The sequence below is a fragment of the Ylistrum balloti genome, unplaced genomic scaffold (genome assembly GCF_031769215.1).
Source record: "Ylistrum balloti isolate Yb309-2 unplaced genomic scaffold, AGI_CSIRO_Ybal_v1 Utg370066, whole genome shotgun sequence".
NCBI lineage: Eukaryota > Metazoa > Mollusca > Bivalvia > Pectinida > Pectinidae > Ylistrum > Ylistrum balloti.
Genome location: NW_026782111.1, coordinates 1297125 through 1317477, shown reverse-complemented (window position 1 = coordinate 1317477; position 20353 = coordinate 1297125). Strand labels below are relative to the sequence as shown.

Genomic DNA, 20353 nt, shown 5'->3' with positions numbered 1-20353 from the left:
TACCCCTATCCTTTCCCTGTATCCTTCAATCTCTACACTGAATCCTCTACCCCTACCCCTAACCTCTACCCTCTATCCCTTCCCTGTAACCTTCATACTCTACCCTGTACCCCTAACCTCCACCCCTATCCCTTCCCTGTATCCTTCATACTCTACCCTGTACCCTTAACCTCTACCCTAACCTTTGCTCTCTATCCCTTCCCTTTATCCTTCATACTTTACCATGTACCCTCTACCACTACCCCTAACCTCTACCATCTATCCCTTCCCTGTATCCTTCATACTCTATCCTCTACCCTCTACCCCTACCCCTTACCTCTACTCTCTATCCCTTCATTGTATCCTTCATACTCTACCCTGCACCCTCTACCACTACCCCTAACCTCTACCCCATCCATTCCCTGTATCCTTCGTACTTTACCATGTACCCTGTACCCCTACCCCTAACCATTCACTCTCTATCACTTCCCTGTATCTTTCATACTCTACCCAGTACCCTCTACCCTTAACTTTTACCCCTATCCCTTCCCTGTATCCTTCATACTCTACCCTGTACCACTACCCCTAACCCCTACCTTCTATCCCTTCCTTGTATCCTTCATACTCTACCCTGCACCCTCTACCACTACCACTACCCTCTACCCCATCCCTTCCCTGTATCCTTCATACTCTACCCTGTACCCCTACCCCTAACCCCTACCCTCTATCCCTTCCTTGTATCCTTCATACTCTACCCTGTACCCTCTACCACTACCACTAGCCTCTACCCCATCCCTTCTCTGTATCCTTCATACTCTATCCTGTACCCTCTACCCCTACCCCTTACCTCTACTCTCTATCCCTTCATTGTATCCTTCATACTCTACCCTGCACCCTCTACCAATAACCTCTACCTCTATCCCTTCCCTGTATCCTTCATACTCTACCCTGTACCCTGTACCCCTACCCCTAACCTCTACTCTCTATCCCTTCCCTGTATCCTTCATACTCTACCCTGTACCCTCTACCCCTACCCCAAACCTCTATTCTCTATCCATTCCCTGTATCCTTCATACTCTACCCTGTACCCTGTACCCCTACCACTAACCCTACCTCTATCCCTTCCCTGTATCCATACCTACCCTGTCCCTTACCCTACCCTATCCCTTCCCTTACCATTCTACCCCTACCCTGTACCTCTATCCCTTCTCTACCCCTAACTCTACCCTGTACCCCTACCCCTAACCCCTACCCTCTATCCCTTCCTTGTATCCTTCATACTCTACCCTGTACCCCTACCCCTAACCTCTACTCTCTATCCATTCCCTGTATCTTTCATACTCTACCCTGTACCCTCTACCCCTAACCCCTCTATCCTTCCCTGTATCCTTCATCCCTTCCCTACCCCTAACCCCTACCCTTCATACTCTACCTTGTACCCTCTACCCCTAACCCTGAACTCTACCCCTATCCCTTCCTTGTATCCTTCATACTCTACCCTGTACCCTACCACTACCCCTACCCCTACCCCTAACCTTTTACCCTGTACTCTACCCCTCCTATCCCTTCCCTGTATCCTTCATACTCTACGCTGTACCCTCTACCACTATCCCTAACCTCTACCCCTATCCCTTCCCTGTATCTTTCATACTCTACCCTGTACCCTCTACCCTTAACTTATACCCCTATCCCTTCCCTGTATCCTTCATACTCTACCCTGTACCCTCTACCCCTACCCCCAACCTCTACCCCTATCCCTTCCCTGTATTCTTCATACTCTACCTTGTACCCTCTACCCAAAACCCTAATCTCTACCCCTATCCCTTCCTTGTATCCTTCATACTCTACCCTGTACCCTATACCCCTACTCCTAAACTTTGCTCTCTATCCCTTCCCTTTATCCTTCATACTTTACCATGTATCCTCTACCCCTACCCCTAACCTCTATCCCTATCCCTTCCCTGTATCCTTCACACTCTATCCTGTACCCTCTACCCCTACCCCTTACCTCTACTCTCTATCCCTTCCCTGTATCTTTCATACTCTACCCTATACCCTGTACCCCTACCCCTAACTTCTACCCTCTATCCCTTCCTTGCATCCTTCCTACTCTACCCTCTACCCTCTACCCCCAACCTCTACCCCTATCCCTTCCCTGTATTCTTCATACTCTACCTTGTACCCTCTACCCAAACCCTAACCTGTACCCTATCCCTTCCCTGTATCCTTCATACTCTACCCTGTACTTCCCTACCCCTACCTCTACCCTTCTACCTTCATACTCTACCCTGTACCCTGTGCCCCTACCCCTAACCTCTACTCTCTATCCATTCCCTGTATCCTTCAAACTCTACCCTGTACCCCTACCCCTAACCTTTTACTCTCTATCCCTTCCCTGTATCTTTCATACTCTACCATGTACCCTCTACCCCTAACCCTGAACTCTATTGTACTGTACCCTTCCCTGTATCCTTGACCTACTCTATCCCTTCATCCTCATACTCTACCCTGTACCCTCTACCCCCAACCTCTACCCCATCCCTTCCCTGTATCCTTCGTACTCTACCCTGTACCCCTACCCCTAACCCTACCCTCTATCCCTTCCCTGTATCCTTCCCTGTACCCTTACCCTACCCTCTACCCCTATCCCTTCCCCTTCTACCCCTGTACCCCTACCCCTCTAACCTTTACTCTTTATCCCTTCCTTGTATCCTTCATACTTTACCATGTACCCTCTACCCTTAACTTATACCTCTATCCCTTCATTGTATCCTTCATACTCTACCCTGCACCCTCTACCACTACCCCTAACCTCTACCCCATCCCTTCCCTGTATCCTTCGTACTCTACCCTGTACCCTGTACCCCTACCCCTAACCTTTTACTCTCTATCCCTTCCCTGTATCTTTCATACTCTACCCTGTACCCTCTACCCTTAACCTCTACCCCTATCCCTTCCCTGTATCCTTCATACTCTACCTTGTACCCTCTACCCCTAACCCTGAACTCTACCCCTATCCCTTCCTTGTATCCTTCATACTCTACCCTGTACCCCTAACCTCTACCCTAACCTCTTCCATCTATCCCTTCCCTGTATCCTTCATACTCTATCCTCTACCCTCTACCCCTACCCTTCTTGTATCCTTCTACTCTCTCTATCACTTCCCTGTATCTTTCATACTCTACCCTGTACCCTCTACCCCCAACCTCTACCCCATCCCTTCCCTGTATCCTTCGTACTCTACCCTGTACCCCTACCCCTAACCTTTTACTCTCTATCCCTTCCCTGTATCTTTCATACTCTACCCTGTCCCTTCAAACCCTAATCCTAGCATCTACCCCTATCCCTTCCCTGTATTCTTCATACTCTACCTGGTACCCTCTACCCCTTACCCTAAACTCTACCCTTATCCCTTCCTTCCCTGTACCCTCTACCCTACTACTAACCCCCTTCCCTGTATCCTTCATACTCTACCCTGTACCCTGTGCCCCTACCCCTAACCTTTACCTCTATCCCTTCCCTGCATCCTTCATACTCTACCCTGTACCCTCTACCCCTATCCCTAACCTCTACCCCTATCCCTTCCCTGTATTCTTCATACTCTACCTGGTACCCTCTACCCCTTACCCTAAACTCTACCCTTATCCCTTCCTTGTATCCTTCATACTTTACCATGTACCCTCTACCCCTACCCCTAACTACCATACTACCCTGTACCCTCTACCCCTACCCCTCTCTACCCCTCCCTTCCCTGTATCCTTCATACTCTACTCTGTACCCTCCACCACTACCACTAGCCTCTACCCCATCCCTTCTCTGTATCCTTCATACTCTATCCTGTACCCTCTACCCCTACCCCTAACCTCTATCCCTATCCCTTCCCTGTATCTTTCATACTCTACCCTGTACCCTCAACATCTACCCCTAAAATCTACTCTCTATCCCTTCCCTGTATCCTTCAATCTCTACCCTGCACCCTCTTCCCTTACCCCTAACCTCTACCCTCTATCCCTTCCCTGTATCCTTCAATCTCTATCCTGCACCCTCTTCCCTTACCCCTAACCTCTACCCTCTATCCCTTCCCTGTATCCTTCATACCCCTAACCCTCTACCCCTACCCTATCCCTATCCCTTCCCTGTATCCTTCATTCTACACTGCACCCTCTACCCCTACCCTTAACCTCTACCCTCTATCCCTTCCCTGTAACCTTCATACTCTACCCTGTACCCTAACCTCCACCCTATCCCTTCCCTGTATCCTTCATAGTCTACCCTGTACCCTGTACCCCTACCCCTAACCTCTACTCTCTATCCATTCCCTGTATCCTTCAAACTCTACCCTGTACCCTACCTTTACTATCCCTTCCCTGTAACCTTCATACTCTACCCTGTACCCCTAACCTCCATCCCTATCCCTTCCCTGTATCCTTCATACTCTACCCTGTACCCCTGACCTCCACCCCTATCCCTTCCCTGTATCCTTCATACTCTACCCTGTACCCTCTACCCTTAACTTATACCCCTATCCCTTCCCTGTATCCTTCATACTCTACCCTGTACCCCTACCCCTAACCCCTACCCTCTATCCCTTCCTTGTATCCTTCATACTCTACCCAGTAACCTCAACATCTACCCATAACCTCTACTCCCTATCCCTTCCCTGTATCCTTCATACTCTACCCTCTACCCTAACCCCTAACCTCTACTCCCTATCCCTTCCCTGTATCCTTCATACTCTACCCTGCACCCTCTATCCCTACCCCTAACCTCTACCCTCTATCCCTTCCCTGTTTCCTTCATACTCTACCTTGTACCCTCTACCCCTAACCTCTACACTCTATTCGATCCCTGTATCCTTCATACTCTACACTCTACCCCTACCCCTAAACTCTATCCCCTCCCTGTATCCTTCATACTCTACCCTGTACCAGCTACCATCTTCCTTGTTATCATTTCATCTACCCCATACCCTGTACCCACTTAACTCAGTATACTCTGTACCCCATACCCTGTACCCCATATCCTGTACCCCCTACCCTGTACCCTGAATTCCCTACCTTGTATCTTGTACCATTTTCTTCTACTCTACCCTCTATCCCTACCCTGTACCTCAGTCCCTGTTCCCTTTGCCTACATTATACCCCTACCCCTGTACCCTTCATTCTACAGCCTGTATCCCATACCCTGTTCCCTCTGCTTTATTATGTACCATCTACCCTGTGCCCCCTATCTTGTACGTTCTACCCCATATCATGTACCATGTACCTTGTAACCCTGACCCTGTACCCCCTACTCCTACCCTAATGTAAGATAGTCTATTTTGAAACTTATTTGACACTTCTTTGAAAGGAAGGAACCATTTTGCTATAATAATATGAATTGACCCATGCTTACTTTTAAAACATCTTACATCATAATTTCAACGCATGTAGGAAAGACAAGTGAACAACATCTTTTTAAATCACAAATGAGTTCAGGAATATTCAAATATAATATTTTACAGCGGGATATACATAATTATCGACTCCAGTTGTATTTTAAGCCTCAAGTGTTCTAGTATAAGAGACGCCGGGGAAAAAAAATCAATGGTTGGCTTTAATCTTAGAATTATGATGTGGCAAGGTATCATAGAAAGCGACTAAAATATCAATAATTCTCTTCAATTTAAATATTTGATTATCTAAAACAACTGTAAGTACATGTGTACGCTCTAGCTCTGTTCAATTGACATAAAAGACGACAATCAAACAGTCCCAAAGCACATATTACATATAATTAAACAGCACCTCTTTAAGTACGTTAGATACAACAAAACTTCAACTACAATGAATACAGTTTTTATCATACAACTGGTTAGTTACACCAGGATTGGTCAGTAATTCTAGGGGCTTAATCTCAACAGTTAGTTCAGACTGAATAATAAACGAACTGAACTTACTCATAAACATATGAAAGTTAAGATTGAGAAAACGAAAGTCAATTCCAATAAAAGTTTAACTGTAGGACGGGAAGTTCGTTATCCCAGTCCTCTTTTTTTTATTGATAAGACAACTGGTCTGTCTGTTACACATGCCTTTATTTGAAATACTTCCTGGTATCCCTCATCCCTGGTGAATAAGATAAGTGGCACGTGTAACAGAAGTGTCTGTTTTCCTATAGGTATTACAGGGACAGGCACACATTCGAAATACTTCCCTATAGTTTACATCAGTGACAAATGTCACGGTCGGAAATCACGTGACTTTGATTTGACAAGACCCTTGAAGTGCAGATGACGGAATCCATGAGCATGATAAAATGTACATTGAACATTAAGCGTCTGCTTCCGATAGATATAGTATGTGTAGACACAAATACTTGGTGTAATGTTACACATTGAGCGATAAATCTTTACATGTGGTAGATATAACAGTTGAGTGACCGATAAGGACGGAGACGATTTATGTTGAAAACAGTAAGAAAATACCAGCATGTGTATGTAATCATAATCCAGGCTCAAATGTAATAAAACTGGGGCAAAATATGAACGAAAGAAAAATATACACGGGTACTCTTGAAACAGTATCAGGAGAATATTACCACGTGTTCCAGAAGAGCAAGCGTCTTCTGCTTCATCTGTGACACCTGCCATGATCTTAGTCAATCCAAGTAAGTTATGTCACGTTCTCAAATAAGAACAGGAGATCTAACGGTTTGCGAGAGTAAATGGTATAAAGTATTGATCTTGCAATGGGTCTGACATTGTCATAGACTAGAGTTTGTGAAGGTTAACCGGGTCAACTATCAGCGAGGTCAACGTTCAATACGCGCATGGTCACTGGCGTAGGCAAGGGTGGGAGTGGAGGGTGGCGGGGGCAACTGGGGGAGGGCCCCCAGACCCTTCGCCAAAGCTTCGCGCCTTCGGCGCTCGTGACGCACGGCTTCGGCGGCGTTGCGAGATTTTTGCCCCCCCCCAACTTTAGATCCTGGCTACGCCACTGCTCATGGTCCTTCTCTCGCTTCACGACATACTTGTCCATTTCGTACCTGAAATAAGTTGTACTTATAAAATTAAAAGTCTCTGTTTAGATTGAGTAAATACACGATGATTCCTTCCTGTATTGCCCACACTTGACTGTTGAGTTACAGATAAGACGGATACGACTTATATTGAAATGCAAGACTTCCGTAAAATATGTAAAGCAGCATCAATTAACATATCCGTAAATAGATATGAATGTTTAAATAAATACAGGTAAATGAAGATAATAATTCCAATTAGAGTGACTACGCATGCCCAAAAAAACTCGCATTAGCCGTTTTATACAATTCTTCTTTAAAACGCATTCTCGTCCACGATCCGAACTCTCCTCGATGTTTCTGAATACTTTCATGCATAACAGGTTTTCTTTACTCAAAGCATGCTTCCTGAAACTTTGCCCCTTAACGTATTCATACAGCGTATTCATTGGAACAAATCCCTAAACAGATGACGTCACGATGTTTGTGATGCGTCAGTTTTCATAAACGGGTTGCCGAGAGACTGAGAAAAATATCCCAAATCTTAATTTTTGTCATTATGGTGTGAAAGACAAAGTGAAAGATGAACTACTCTTGCATGAATACATAAATGTGATATATTGTCTAAACAACAACACCGGAAGTACATGTAGTTGTTTTATAATTGAATTGCATTTATCTTGTTTATTTATGTGCGATGTGAGCACGATAAAAAAACTGGGCGAGATTTACTATTGCACACCTGTGAGCTAGACATGCGGTTATATCGTACGGATGATGTGATTCTATCGTGGTTTATATAAATTCAGGGATGACTTGTGAAAAAATGTGGGATAGGATTTATTTATTTTCTAAATATAAAACGGTCATTTGAGTATATTTCCTAATACGGCCATAGTTTTATAGCTTAGACAAATAAAGATCTATAGGAATTAGGAGTGAATTGTTTACACGTGACCAAGCGTGACCAGTTTAAGCGTACAGATATATTATGATAAATAAACATTAAATGGACATATCTTTAAGTTTCAGTAATGCACCATTTAAAAACTTATACCGTCAGAGAGATGATTGAATTTACGTTGCTTCTCGTTATTTTCCTATAATTTTGTGACGAAAAAAATGAATACTCAAGTAAATTTAATAGTTGTGTTTGCTGAACGGGAGAAATAGCCGGTACGGAATTATGATGTTATACCCGTATACAGTATGATCAGTTCTTTATTCTCATAACTTAATACATAAGAATGTACAACATGTGGTTATACAGTAATGTATAGATAGCCTACACATTCTATACAATGTACAACAGGTTACCCAGGAGGGTTTAGTTTATCTTTAAGAATAGTAAGAAATTTACATACGTTGTGCAATGTACTGAAGCTAACAGTTCATCAAGTTGTAGAAATTAATACAATTTGGTATGTTTCGATATCGAGGGTGAATATATAAATTTCTGTACTGTACCAGTTCTGGTTTTTGGCATTTAAATATATAATGGAATTCATCCCCTATTTCATTTGAATCACATTTCAAACGTTTCCTGTCTTCTCTGGGTACATTTCTCCGTCTTCCAGTTTCTATGGGGAGATTGAAGTTACATGTTCTAAATTTTGTTAAAATACTTCTATTTTTAATACGTAGTTTGATTAGATAACTTTCAAGTTTCAGTACATTTTTAAACATTCTGTAGTTTATACATTTAGAAATAGTCATAATATTACTTTCCCAGGATTGTTGAAACTGACTATATAAAACAGAGTGCAAAACATTTCTTAACCACGTAATATTTACATTGATAGGGTTTTGCCATACATAAGACAATCCACATTCATCAAAAATACTCTTGACAAATTTAATCCATGGTGAATTGGTATTATTCAATAACAAATACAATTTGCGTGATATTTTATTGTCTATGTTACAATTGATTTTGGCCCAAAAATTACCATTTTTATTCTAATGTTAATAATCAACAGATATCGCCCAAGTTCTCCATAAACCATGCAGTTGGGTGTATGTTTCGATACATTTAGTATGTATTTACAATATTTCGTATGTACATGTTCAATAAGGTTCAACTTTGAGAAGCCCCACACTTCGCAGCGGTATAGTAATATTGGCTTTACAACTTTATCAAACAGATCAATTTAACAGTCTATAGATAAATTATGAGTACGACATCTAGCAATGACTCCAAATAGAGCTTTCATACTTTTATTATATAGATCTTTTATATTCTGATTAAACAATCCGTTCCTAGAAAAAAATAACTCCTAAATATTTATACCACTACAGATAATTTTCGTTGCTCGTGACACACGTCACACACCAATCTCTGAGGTGTGAAACTATACACAATAGACTAATTAACGTTGTGTCCGATTGTTTATTGATAATTAAAGATGACCTTTATAATCACTTATCAATACTTAATCGCTGTTTTGTCAAAATTACATGAGCGTTCCGTTATAAATTTCAATCCGTAATATCATTAAAAAAAAAGTGGCACACGAGACCATGTTGTACATTAGAGAGACAGACTGTGACCCAGGATATATATATCTATTTTTCATATGATTTTTTTCTTTTTCAAAGGTATTTCGTACATTACATAAATACCAGACAGCATACTCGCTTTCACACGGAAAACAATATACATACATAAGGACGTGTAACACGTATCATCATCATCATCATCATCATCATCATCATGATTACAAAAAATATCCCATCCATTGACAAGCCATCCAGACCATCATCATCATCAATACATTTCATACAATCAACAATCATCATCATATTAGTAATCACATTTCTTCAATTTATAGCTTGGTTATTATTCTAAAGAGAATTCACATAGTTCTGTACCTGGGTCCCTGCTGTTCCCGTTTTATATCAATGACTTAGCTGACCCAATGCAAACTTTTGTCAGACTATTTGATGGCGATTCCTCTCTTCCAAAAATCGTCTGTCAATTTAAATAAAATCGAGCAAACATTGAGTGAGGACTTACACCGTCTAAAAATTTGGTCTGGTCAATGGCTTATGCAGTTCAATCTAGTAAAGACTAAGGCAGTTATCTTCTGTTCTAAACATATTCTAGTTAAGCCAAATTTGACATGCAACGGTGAGCCGATTGAGTTCAACGACTCACATCATCATTTAGGAGTAACTCTCAGTAATAGTTGCAAATGGAGAGACCACATAAACCATTTGATCAAATCTTCTTCTCAAAAAGTAATTGCTTTGAAAAAAACTGAAGTATAATGTAGCTAAGTCTACTCTCAATACTATATATGTATTATTTATACGACATGTGCTTGAACATGCCTCGTGTGTTTGGGATGGATGTTCGGAACACTTGTCTGACTCCCTAGAAAAAAGTTCAGTTAGAAGCAGCTAGAATCGTCTCTGGCCTCACATCCATTGCTTCTCGTGACTCTTTACATACTGAAACAGGTTGGAATCCACTCAAACAGAGAAGAGAAGAATCAAAGCTTACCACTTTCTACAAAACACATAACAAAAACGTCCCTCCATACTTAGAAAGCTTGATACCACCTAATAGGCGTGACTTAAATATGGAGTTGAGAAATCCAGACAACTATCAAGTCCCACGAAGTCGTCTGGATATTATGTAAAAGTCTTTTGTTCCGTCGTCTATAAATTTGTGGAATAATTTAGACAATTCTACTAAATCGGCTGTATCACTAAAACATTTAGAATCAAACTATCCCGCATACACTCTTCAGTTCCTGATTATTGACATTGTAATAATCGATACCTCTCTGTTATACATGGCCGCATTAGACATTAGTGTAGTGGCTTGCGTTCAGATTTATATAGGGTTCACGGTATTTGTCAATCCCCGATTTGTCCGTGTGGTGATGGTATTGAAGACGTAAGTCATTATTTTCTTACATGTTTATTTTTCTCTAATTATAGACGTATATTGTTTGATACTTTGTATGATTTAGACGTAGATTTTAATAAAGAAATAATAATAAAATTTTGGGCGACAGTGATGTTTACTCATATGAAACTGATTGTAATATTGTTAGAAATATCAAAACGTTTATAAAACAAACAAAGCGTTTCAATATTACCTAATTCTGAAATGTTTGTGGCTGGCACTGAATTGATATAGAATTGAAATAAAATTGATATAAAATCTATACTATCTCCCTCTCTCTTCTTTTCTTTCTATTCTATCATCTCATCTTTTCCTCCTTTTTAGAAAATGATTTAAACTTACAATTGTACGTCTATGAATTACATATCTTCTTGTTTATATTATAAATATGTGTCACGTGCAGTCTATTATTTATTTGTAATTTCATTTATGGAGTTCATTAGTTGCTAGAACTTGTCTCTGATCCATTTATCGGCTACTGATAATAAAATATGTTTGAATCAATTATTCATGCGGTAAAAAATGATCAGCGACCAATGACGTTTGTCCCTTAGCTCAACATGCAAAATTCAGCTTCAGTCTTTTCCTGATATACAGGGCATTGCAAGACCATCGGAGGATATGTGAAATTCAAAATCGTATATTAAAAGACATATTTTCTTAAACAGTATTAGATAATAACATGTAATATATTTATTAATACAAACAATCATCAACTTTTTCCCTTATATAATACAAATACCCATCAATAATAATCTCCCTTGTATATTCTTATACTGAAACCTCTGACCAACGATCACGAATCTGCATTTATGACGTTGGCTATTGTGATCTACCCAAGCTTAAGTATTGAACTGTAATAAATGCTCGAACAAGAAGTCATTGTTGTTTTTATCTTTTGTTTTTGTTAACAAGTTACTTAACCCTTATTTGGTACTTGATTGGTAACCCGTCTGCGCAAATATGTTTGATATAAAAAGGCACGTGTTGAGCACCTTTAGACGACTACGGTCATAGTCCGAATTATTCTGTCGTTACATTTTCTTTATCTATAATTCATTGTGTGGATCAAAGTTTCTTTCATACTTAATGAAAATGAGTGGAATAGATTGCATGAAAAGACATAGCGAGTCACGTACCATTTTCGGGATAGTACGTTCTTAGCCAAGGTCATCTTAATGCCATGATCAAAATTTTGACCCTGTCCATAACATATCTTTTGCGTAAATAGGGGGGACTGAGCATCACATTGTGTGTAACGTTTGAACCGAAATAATAGAAGTAGAGTATTCTTTTTTCATTTCAAAAGTCACGGTTTGTTTCATGCTTACAAATATATCGCTTGCCTTTTTTCCCGTGGCCATGTTTGTCAGGGAGCACAAGTTATTTGATTGCTGTCAATACCATCTGAGAATCATTCACGGCAAGCTTCAGATCAATATCACTTGTTGAACTTGAGAAGAAGTTTAAAGATGGGTGTTGTTCAGAAAAACGTCGATTACGAAATCAAATTACAAAATGGCCGCCGTTGTTAACACATTGAAATTTGTTGAAGCCAACAATTAATAACACTTCGTTGACTTCCTCTCCTCAACCTCTCTACCATTATAATGGCAGTATTTTTACTTATGATATTTTGATATAATGTCATCGTATCAACTTTACACGAAGATCGATCTAAATTTCGTACAGGTTGTGAAATGTCGGATCATATAGCAATAATCAAGTGGTTTAATATCACTCCTTAAAGACATGTGCTTACAGATGACTAATCGTTGTCACTGACAGGAAATCTTTGTTAAGTGGATAAACACAGACTGTGTGCATAAACTAAGTTATTCACAAAATGTTCGGAGCGTGATGCAGAATTTTTTACGCGATTGTCAGAGCGACGGATTACAATCAACACCGTAAACATTTCATGATGTGAAGATGTAAGTAGCTTTTATCGTTTGCTTCTACTTGAATGATGTTCGATTTTTTGAAAAAAATGTTTCGTTTTGGTTTTTGTCTTTACTTAAAAAAATTTTGCCTTGTTTGTTTGTTTGGTTGTAGTAAATATTATTTCTTTCACTTGAGTTAGTTATGTTTTTCCCCAAAATTGTTTTTGTTACACAAAGTTTGGTTGTAGTAAATATTATTTCTTTCACTTGAGTTATTTATGTCTTTCCCCAAAATTATAAAGAAAAAGACACGAACGAATGTTTCTGTAACTTTTGTAAAAATCACTTACGAATGTGAAATAAGTAACGTATATAACAACAATGACTCTGTGTGGCCTGTTTCTACTACAACAAATTATCCCAAATTGACCTGTTCCGTACCCTGGTGTGTTTTAATACGTCATGTGTTGAGGAATAATGATATGTCCTTGGGGAAAATGCCACTAATTAATTTGCATAACTCACAATTTTAGAAATACAGAATTTTAGATATTTTAACTCATTACATTTTTGCGCGTTCTTGGTTTCTTGAATGCGAAAAGCCCTTTTCGGTTTTCTCCTGTGAAGCAAGTGTTAAAGGGAATGTATTATAACATCAATGTTAATGCAAAAGTTGGTATGATTGATTTATTGCTTGAACCAGATATATAAATCGATGTTTTGTTTACAGACCAATTCGTCCAGTGCAACTGACCATGATGGCGTCAAAAGATTGTGACCAGATGTCCCTGCTACTTTCAACATACATGGATCGGTCATTTTTAGGGACACAAGAGGAAGTTAATATAAGAATAAGGTCGCAGATTTTAGGTGAATATTTAGACAATTCTGCCATTGATTCCAATTCAATAATTGTATGCGGAAGCGCCGGAGAAGGAATGGCTTTACCAGATTCGGATATAGATTATATGAGAATAGACAAAACTACGATAGTAATGTATCCTGGCGAATGCCATCCTCCAAACTTGGCACACAAAACCATTCTGTACATTAGAGAAGAAGACTGTCGCCCAGGCTATGTTAATTTAGAGCTTTTTCAGTTAGGACACAGATGTGAAGAACATTTATTTAAGTCGTTTGTAAGAAAAGGTTCTTCGTTATTTGTATCCAGTGATATCTACAGGGGGCAACGGCTGCGTCGCTTCAGTAAAGAGGTAGGCGCGACATATGAAACAAGTGGGCCTAGTATAACGTTAGGATTAAAACGTACCCCGGATAACGTCTATAGCTTTCCATGTAACAGTTGGCCAAAGGAGGCTAGAGAATGGATCACACGTCCACGTCTTCACGGATGGCCGTGTCAAACATTGATAGACAAAATTGTTCAGAACGGATGCTATCTTGTCCCAGTTGGAGATAAGTGTTCTGAAGACACATTTTTACAATGGAGATTATCTTTTGTAACAGCAGAGAAATCTTTAGTCCACTCATTTAACCATGTCCAAAAAAAAGTGTATGCCTTACTGAAGTATTTCTTGAAACAAATAAAAGACAATTTAAAAGAAAACATTCGGGACGACGACATCCTATGTTCCTATTTTATGAAAATTATTCTTTTTCATGCAATAGAGAATTCCAGTGAGATGATTTGGCAAGACAAAAACTTATTTGGTTGCTTTTGGTTTTGCTTCAACATCCTGATCGCTTGGGTCAAGGCAGGATTCTGTCCGAATTATTTCATTCTTACCAACAACTTGTTCCAAAGGAAAGTACATGGACAGAATCAACAAATACTGTTGGACGTCTTAAACCAATACATTCAGATGAAATGGATGTGTTTGTCAGTAGGAAACATCTACAAACCTATCTGGCAGAGTCTGTCTGACGTATCAGTGCAAACAGATCTTCAACGGCCAAGACCTGTTTGGAAAATTGTAATGAGTGAAGATATAGCCACAGTTCAAGTTTTACCACTCACTGTATGGACCAGACGTCTCACGTTAAAAACTGTAACAACGGCAATGCAGTTATTAACGACAGCAGAAACAAACTTCGATGAAATTTTCACGTACCACTATGCTATGAAAGGCCTGCAAATACTTGCGACAAAACAAATCAACCAAGACAACGTGGATGTTCAAGGTAACAAGATGAAGTACAGACGGCTGCGGAAATGCAAACATTGGATGATTCCTACCGCGGTAATGGGTACGGAACTATTGTATTTGGCAACTTTCCATTTTCTGACGGGAGCTTTCAGTAAATCTTTGGAGATGACCAGGAAAGTTCTAGAATTAGCATCATATTTTGAATTAGGCTACCCTATTGAATATCTACGAAAGATGTACAATGACTTATCTCTTAAGACAGGACTTAGATATGAAAGACTGCAAAAATTATTCACACAAAATTTGGTATTTCGTTCTGACAGGATGTGCCTTCCTCATTTGAGTCCAGAGTTGCGTAGACAATCTAGGCAATTGGCAATCCCACCACAGCCATATGCTTTGTTCCTGAAATTCCTGTGCTGTTACGAGCTCGGAGACATAGGAGGATGTGTTGAAGCATTACAAAACTTTAAACAGGTCCCGTATGAAGATGATCAAAGCGGAGAAAAACACTGGATGTTTCACACTCTCCTAGGAATCTGTTACCAAACCATCGGGGACTATGATAAGGCAATCCGGGCTTACATGCAATCAGATAGATCCAAGACTTTACTTCACGAGTGTAATCCCGCCTTTGACCGGATAGCTGTTGTGTATTTATGTATGTATGCCTCACAAACGTCTGACAAAGGATAGCTTTGGTGTCTATGTAAGTCAGAGACAGAGAATAGTTGCTGTATATGTGTGTGTCACGGGGGTCTGGCGACGATAGCTTTGTTGAATCCACGTATAAATGCCTCACAGAGAGGAGATGGAGAGTAGAATATAAGTTCTTATAACACAACCAGATTTAATTATGACGTTTCGATGACTACATGGTCGCCTTCATCAGACGTATAATTGTTGTGAAGCGTTCTAACACTGACTGACGTTTGTAGTGTACAAGATTGTAAGGAATTGATCGGCATATTTGTTAAAAGCCGGTAGGAGCTGTTGAGATTTTTTGGATGTTTACGACCTGTTTATGTTTAATTTTTCTATTCTTACAATTTATTAGCATGATTATATTATTGTGTTATTTTAAAACATCACATCATCATAAAGCGACGGGAGTTAGATAGGGTTAGCGTAGTAAACTAAGGATCTGGTCAGGACCCTGTCATTGTCAAAAAAGGGTTAATTATCGATGTAACAGTTTACGAGGGTAAGAGGGATGAACTACCGACCTAACAGTTTGTGAGGGAAGAGGGGTGAACTACCGATCTAACAGTTTGCGAGTTTGCGAGAGTAAGAGGGGTGAACTAATGATCTTAGAGTTTGCGAGGGTAAGCGGGGCCAACTACCGACCTAACAGTTTGTGAGGGTATGCGGGGCCAACTACCGATCTAAGAGTTTGCGAGAGTAAGAGGGGTGAACTACTGATCAAAAGTTTGCGAGGGTAAGATGGGTCAACTTTATAGCTTTGTCCCAGTGACTAATATCACTGTGTGAAATTACCTGATTTAAGTTTAATGAGCATTATGAAATGCAAATGGCAACGCAAATGGCGGAATAAACTGAAGTGCTAATTACGATAAAGTTACCAGAGGCAGGTACTTCCTTACCATTTGATGGTTGAGTGATCGATTGCTAAAAATTACGGAAAGAAACCAGCATCTCATTATTTTAGCAAAGGTTGTGGTTCAGCTAAATTTCCCTAAAGACCGCCACCGGAGTTCTTTCAAACTTTGCAGGATTGTAGTTCTATAATTTGCATTGCCAAATATAAACTTGAATTTGTATCATTGAGGTGTAAAAAGTCCAAGTTTTTTTTGTATTTTTTTCCTGTAACATTCATGGTTTTCTTCAAATATGGATTAGTATGTTGGTATACAGACAGGTTGAGGACATTTTTTTAAAACATTTTTAAAAACAGTTCTATCACCAATATTTTTTAAATGGTATAAGTTGTGTCCACAATTATTTATTTACTTAAAATGTATGTTCTGTCACAGAGTAAAATTGGAAAGGAATAGAAATCTGATAGTTTTCGAACTACTAAAAGGCTTATGGTGCAAAAGAAATAAGGCTAGTACTAGATTATTGAACATCTGAATATCGAAATACCATACACCAGAGGCATAAGTAAAAGCAAATGGCATAGTCAAATCATTTATATATAATTTCCAAAATAACACATTTCATGCAGAACTAATATTTATGACAGAAACGTGCGAGGAGTGCTCTCAGATCAGAAATTCCGAAAAAAAATGCTAACTTGTAGCTTTGTGTATTCTTCAAGAAGAAGGATAGACAAACCAATGATTAATAATGCAGTCATCTGCTGGAGATGTAAATTACAGTGATTGCTGGATGGACAAACCCTGGTTAGACTCTGCGGCTCTCTTCGATGAGGATTGTAAAGCCCCTTTCACAAATTCACGGATGAGACGCCGGATTATCACGGATTAATTTTTTTATCACCCGGGACCATCCGGCGTTTTAATGTCCTGTTGCATATTGATGCCGATGTCAACACGGTTTGAACACAATGCTAACAAGGATTTCATGCCATGTACCAATATGCAATATCCTGCCCTTGTTCCTCTATCAGAATCAAAGGCTCTCGTTTCTTCCTCTTTATTTGTCTAGTATTATTCATATTTACTTCGTCTTCGCAGTCCACTACTTCTACACCACCGGTTGATTCGGTCACATCTTTGGGAACTGGTGCTGCCTCTTTGACACTCTTTTGGACCTCCTCGTTCATGACATCTTGTTGCGGTGTTTGTTCATTGGTATTCGGCGTTTCTGTGTGGATATTTTGATTTGAATCATCCAGTTCAGATGAATCATCTTTGCGTGCATCGGAAGAAGTCGGCGATGACGAAACTGTCGATGCATCACTTGCAGTTTTTGTGGACAAATTGTCTCTTTTAATATTTCGTTTTTAGGCGGCTTTGTGGTTGGAGGATATTATCTTTTTCGAGAGTGAAGATAGAATAACGGTTTTCAAATGTGCATTGCTCCCCTGCTCATAATAACCGTAGGTAAACCGTGTACATCCGTATAGAATCTGTAGTCTTCCCGGCATCTACGGGAACACACCGTATTGATACTGGTGGTGCTCTTGCTCCGTGTTAACACCGTGACTGAACGTGTAGCTACCGGATACAAACCGTGTATAATACGTAGACATCAGTGGTCTTCCGTAGAACATAAACGTACACGGATGACGCGGATACTTCGGTGCCTACACGGACGATTTTCATTAGTGTCGGTCCGGTGAAAAAATTAAGCTTGTTTAATTTTTTCGTCGGATCAGATTGACTTACCCGGATAGTCCCGGATGTCGCCGGATGCATTCATGGTCCGTACACGGTAATGGCGGATTGTCACGGACTGCCCCGGTTTGACGGTCCGTGGTGATCCGGCGTCTCATCCGTGTATGTATGTATGTATGTATGTATGTATGTATGTATGTATGTATGTTGATGTATTATGTTTATGTCTGACCACCATGTTGTCTTAGCAGAATACTTATATAGGCTCCAGTCTGCTGTCTAATCCTATTGATTGTTTATAGCAATAAAATATTCTTAAGTGAAATTACACATCAATGAAATGATCAGTAAGTTATCAAATTATATCAAGTAACAATGCGACATTACAGAATCATGAATATCGATTTAACTTAATAGATGAATAAAAAGTAAATCCGAAATGAGTGAAAATTTATTCATATACATGTATTCATTATTGTGTCGGGAATTAGTTCAACTATCACGTGGGCTGAGGCAGGCACACAGGTAAACAGTACAGAGAGGGTAAGTAGGATATGTGGATTCTACTATCGTGTCATGGCTCATGCTTCATTAAACGAGATACTTCTCCATCCAAACATTCTAACAACATTTACTCAAAATAATTCTTTATATAAATAACAGCCATAGTGAATGAAATGATTTGTGTTTTTCCTACAGATATACCAGCTATTGACAAAATGCTTTCTTACAATTTCATCCTTTTCACTTAATTCAAATGTTACATAATGGACATCAAGCGTCTGTTTCTTTAGATACACTAAAGAACCTTTAAACACATCATCCATTGCATTATATAGGGACCCTTGGTACTTGACTGCTAAGTGACAGTCAGAATGACATGATTCACTTTGAAATGCGGTATATAACCAATTATGAAAACAAATATTTAAGCAAAAATGCATTAATGTTTATTAAGTTTGACAGAAAAAAGCAAAACTTAATTGTATATGTGTGTCTCACAAAAATTTCAGAAGAGTTGATAGAACAAATACATACAGGAGCAAATAAACAATAGATACATATTTTAGTAATCAACTACGTAAATCAATATAAAATCCACTGAAACTTACTGCGCATGCTCAAAACAGTTATCAGCCTTTCTTGAGAGGACCGTCTGATCCACAAGCCGAAAATTTCTTTTCATCACCTCACACATTCAATTATGAATTTATTTATGCATAATGGCAGAATTTCATATGAGATCAAGTATCTGTTTCGGTAATAATAAAAAAAATTGTTAAAACTAATCAGTTGAAAAACAGTATCCGCCTGCGTTTTTCAATTCAACACATTAACTTCGATATCAACCAATGATTAAACCATACCTAGATTCACACGAAAATTGAACAACCAATGGAAATTTACGTAGGATTCCTAGTGCGGGCAATTTATGGAAATCATTTCCTGGAAATTATATTGATCATATATCATGTACATGATATTGAAAAGGCATAAGTATGTCACTGAAAATAAAGCCCTTCTTTCCTTCTCTTTCTAGCAATGTTAGATAAAACGTGAGATTTTTCACGTTTTTAAAGATTAAACCCGGTTAATATTTACACCTCATGTATGTTAATCCGTATACAAAATCTAATTAGTTTCTTGAATTTAGAATAAAATACCCTTTTTTTAAAAAATATTCATTATACTACAGATACAGATATACAGTGTATAGACATAGCCAATGACCAATTTTCTTTTTCTTTTCACTTTAATATTATTATCTATAGCTTATTTTCACTAGTGACAATTGTGTCATCATATACGTGTTAAAAAGTTGTGTAGGTGTTTGTGAATGCTGTGAAATAGGGTTAGGCGTATCCCCTCTAACGCTTGAACCTGATCCAACAAAAGTGATTGATGATTCATTTTAAAAATCTTAACTTTTTTTTACTTGTTTCGAAATTGTTTAAAAGTATCAAGATTATTATTTATTAAGAAAAGGTATTAGTTTTTAGTATACTTAAATCAAAGTATTATAAAAAACAACATGTGAAACAAGCTATATGTTTGTGTGTGTGAGAGGTTGTATAATGCACGTGACGTTCACTTGTCTTTTTATTGTCAACAGCATGGCTGTCCCTGTTTTTCAGTAAAAAATCTACAATGTAAACAATAAAAAAAATGAATCAATACTACAAAACAGATTTTTGCTTTTAATGT

General features: G+C 39.0%; 1 protein-coding gene across 1 annotated transcript; it reads left to right on the top strand.

Moving 5' to 3' along the window:
* The first annotated feature begins 13532 nt into the window (after positions 1-13532).
* LOC132549595 (uncharacterized) lies at positions 13533-15581 on the top strand. The gene has a single exon (XM_060213536.1). It carries the CDS (start codon positions 13533-13535, stop codon positions 15579-15581), a length of 2049 nt encoding a protein of 682 aa, XP_060069519.1.
* The last annotated feature ends 4772 nt before the right edge of the window (positions 15582-20353 follow it).

Excerpts from the sequence above, each read along its gene's own strand:
- LOC132549595 (XM_060213536.1), top strand. The coding sequence starts at position 13,533 with ATGATGGCGTCAAAAGATTGTGACCAGATGTCCCTGCTACTTTCAACA.